Source organism: Empidonax traillii, unplaced genomic scaffold (assembly GCF_003031625.1).
Source record: "Empidonax traillii isolate 1590-97213 ecotype Southwest subspecies unplaced genomic scaffold, ASM303162v1 scaffold2602:size36902, whole genome shotgun sequence".
Lineage (NCBI taxonomy): Eukaryota > Metazoa > Chordata > Aves > Passeriformes > Tyrannidae > Empidonax > Empidonax traillii.
In genome coordinates, this window is record NW_020957795.1 from 11,384 (window position 1) to 13,850 (window position 2,467).

General features: G+C 52.6%; 1 protein-coding gene across 2 annotated transcripts in view; it reads left to right on the forward strand.

Annotated features, from left to right (window-relative positions):
• LMCD1 (LIM and cysteine rich domains 1) overlaps positions 1–2,467 on the forward strand; it is a 36,026-nt gene that overhangs the window by 11,005 nt on the left and 22,554 nt on the right. For both annotated transcript variants that reach the window (XM_027910001.1, XM_027910002.1), the window contains exon 2: positions 2,180–2,268. In XM_027910001.1, coding sequence (XP_027765802.1) covers positions 2,180–2,268 — 89 coding nt within the window. The remainder of the gene's footprint in view (positions 1–2,179; positions 2,269–2,467) is intronic.

Consider the following 2,467-nt stretch of genomic DNA (forward strand, 5'->3'; position numbering starts at 1 on the left):
GATATTAGAGGCAGAGTGGAGTGTTTGGGCATGTTAAGGTCATTTTTAAGATGTATTTTTATTAACTCCCTGGGTGAGAGGTCTTTTCACTGGCTTCAAAATGTTGGGACAAACTGCAGGTGGAAAATTGAGATGAAAATTGCAGGTAAAAAGTGAGGCAGGACTGAAATAGCAGTCCTAGGGCAAAAGGAGCTGAAATGGGCCATTTTGTACCCCTTTGGCTGTGTTTCTCCAGGATGAGCAGCCTTGTGTAGAGACTTAATAGTTTCCAAATAAGTGAAATGTCTTTCCTGAGTACCATCAAATAACCTCTTCCTCCTGAAGGCTGCAGAATGAGTTTGAATGTCAGAGAAGACCACTGAGTGCCCCAGATCCGTGCAGGAGCTTCGGGAACCCTGGGAGCTGGTGCTGAAGTGGGACAGGTGGATGCAGAAGGAAGGAGGGCTGCCAGCATCATCACTGGCTTCACATCCCAGCGGGGCTGCAGAGCCTGGAGCTGCTGGACAGAGCTGGGGCAGCCCAAGGTGCCCGTGGGGCTGGGGTGCAGCATCTGTGCTTTCACCTGCTCTGTTACTGCTGCTGATCTCTCCCTTTGAAAACAGGTTTTGGCACGGGCAGCCTCTGCCAGTATAACTAACAGTGACTTAAATAGTGTATGATCTTGCAATGAAAGACTGTCACAACTCAGAGACACACACAGACTGGGCTCAGAATCTGTGGGCAGGTACCAGCCCTCCCCAGCACTGGAAACCTCTGCAGCCTGTGCTTTGCTGCAGTCTGAGCCCCCAAGCCTGTCCCAGGACCAGGGAGTGGGACACTGGTGATCCTCCTGGGTCCCTCCCAGTGGTTCTGTGATTCAGATGGGCTCTCAGTGTGTGGACAGGTATGAATAGTCAGTGCCTAGAACAAGATCCTGTCTCAAGGGGGATTAAAGATCTTCCATAAAAGCTGGATAAAGAGGTGTGAGCACGTGCTGTCGTGAGCCCTCATGGGACATGCAGGCTGTGAGGTCCAGAGTGATCAGAAACCCACATAGGAGTGACCCTTGACAGTGCTGGGGGACTGAAGGCAGTGATTTTTGCAGCAGTGGATGGGGGGCTAAACCCTGTGGTTTGATCTCTGACTGCACAGATTTGGATCTGCTGAGCTGGGGAGATGCTCCCGTGGTGCTGCCACTGCTCCTGCTGGGCGTGGGACAGTCCTTGTTTTCCTTCAGCTCATTTTTACAGGGAACAAACATGTCTTTCAGACAAGAGCCTGACAGCTCCTGTATAAACATCCAGGCTGAGATAAATCCCCTGTCTCGTGGTGTCACCTCGCCCTGGTGCCTCTTGCAGCAGTTTGTTTTTGTCTCCCACCGTGCCCTCCTGCGTTCTCCACGTTCAGAGAGCCATGTTTGATGAATTCATGGGACAGACACTAAAACAGCTTTATTTGCCAATGGTATTGGCCCCTGGGGTGGATTTTTGCTCTCATCTCTCCTGTTGGGAGGTGTTTGGATGTCTCTGCAGCAGTGAGTGCCCATGGAGATGAGTGAGTTTTTTCTGTGTTCAGTGAGCAGCACGAAGTGCAGCACAACCACAGCCCTACATCTCCCATGTTCCTCCCCCACCACCTCCCCAGAGCCTTTCCAGTGTTTCCTGTTCACTATGGAAACCACCCATAAAGCCAGAGGCATGGAAACATGCCACGTGCCCAAAATACCCTTGGAGAAAGACCAAGGAGGTCCCAGCTGCAGGGAAACAAGTTTAGCCTCAGGTTATGGTAACACACCTGCGTGTCTCCTGTGTGATCTGAATTGTGCAGATCCACAAGCAGTATATGAGCTGTATAAACTGAATCAAAATCCCTTTAAATGAGACCTGAGGTCTCTGTGGCTGAGGTTAAGGTGGCTGTCCAGTGTGGCCATGTTCACTGGCTTTGACGTGCCATCCTCTCCATGCTGTTCCCTTTTCCCTCGCTTTGAAGTGAACAACTTCATCCCAAGCATCCCTAAATAAACCTGTAGTGGGGCTGCATGGACACGGTCAGTTGGCATCTGGGAGGGTTGAGGCTTCATGGGACATAAGGAATGGCTGAAGAAATCGATGTCTGAAGGACAAAAGCTGCTCTCAGTGTTCTGTGTGGGATAACCCCTGAGGACAAAGCCTCTCCAACACGGTGTGCTGCTCTGTTGCAGATGTCGGGGAGCCAGCCGCAGCTGGGGAGAGCTGTGCCATGCTTGCGCTGCCGAGGGACCTGCACGGGCTTCGAGCCACATTCCTGGAGGTAACATCCTGTCCTGGAGGGGCCCTGCCGGCCACTGCCCTTGCTCCTGTTGGTGTTCAGTCTCTGCTGACTGAGAGCAAAGCAGAGATGCTGAGCTGAGGGGATGCTTGTGCCGCTGCTCTCCATCGCCCTCCTCGCTGCTCTCCATCGCCCTCCTCGCTGCTCTCCATCGCCCTCCTCGCTGCTCTCCATCGCCCTC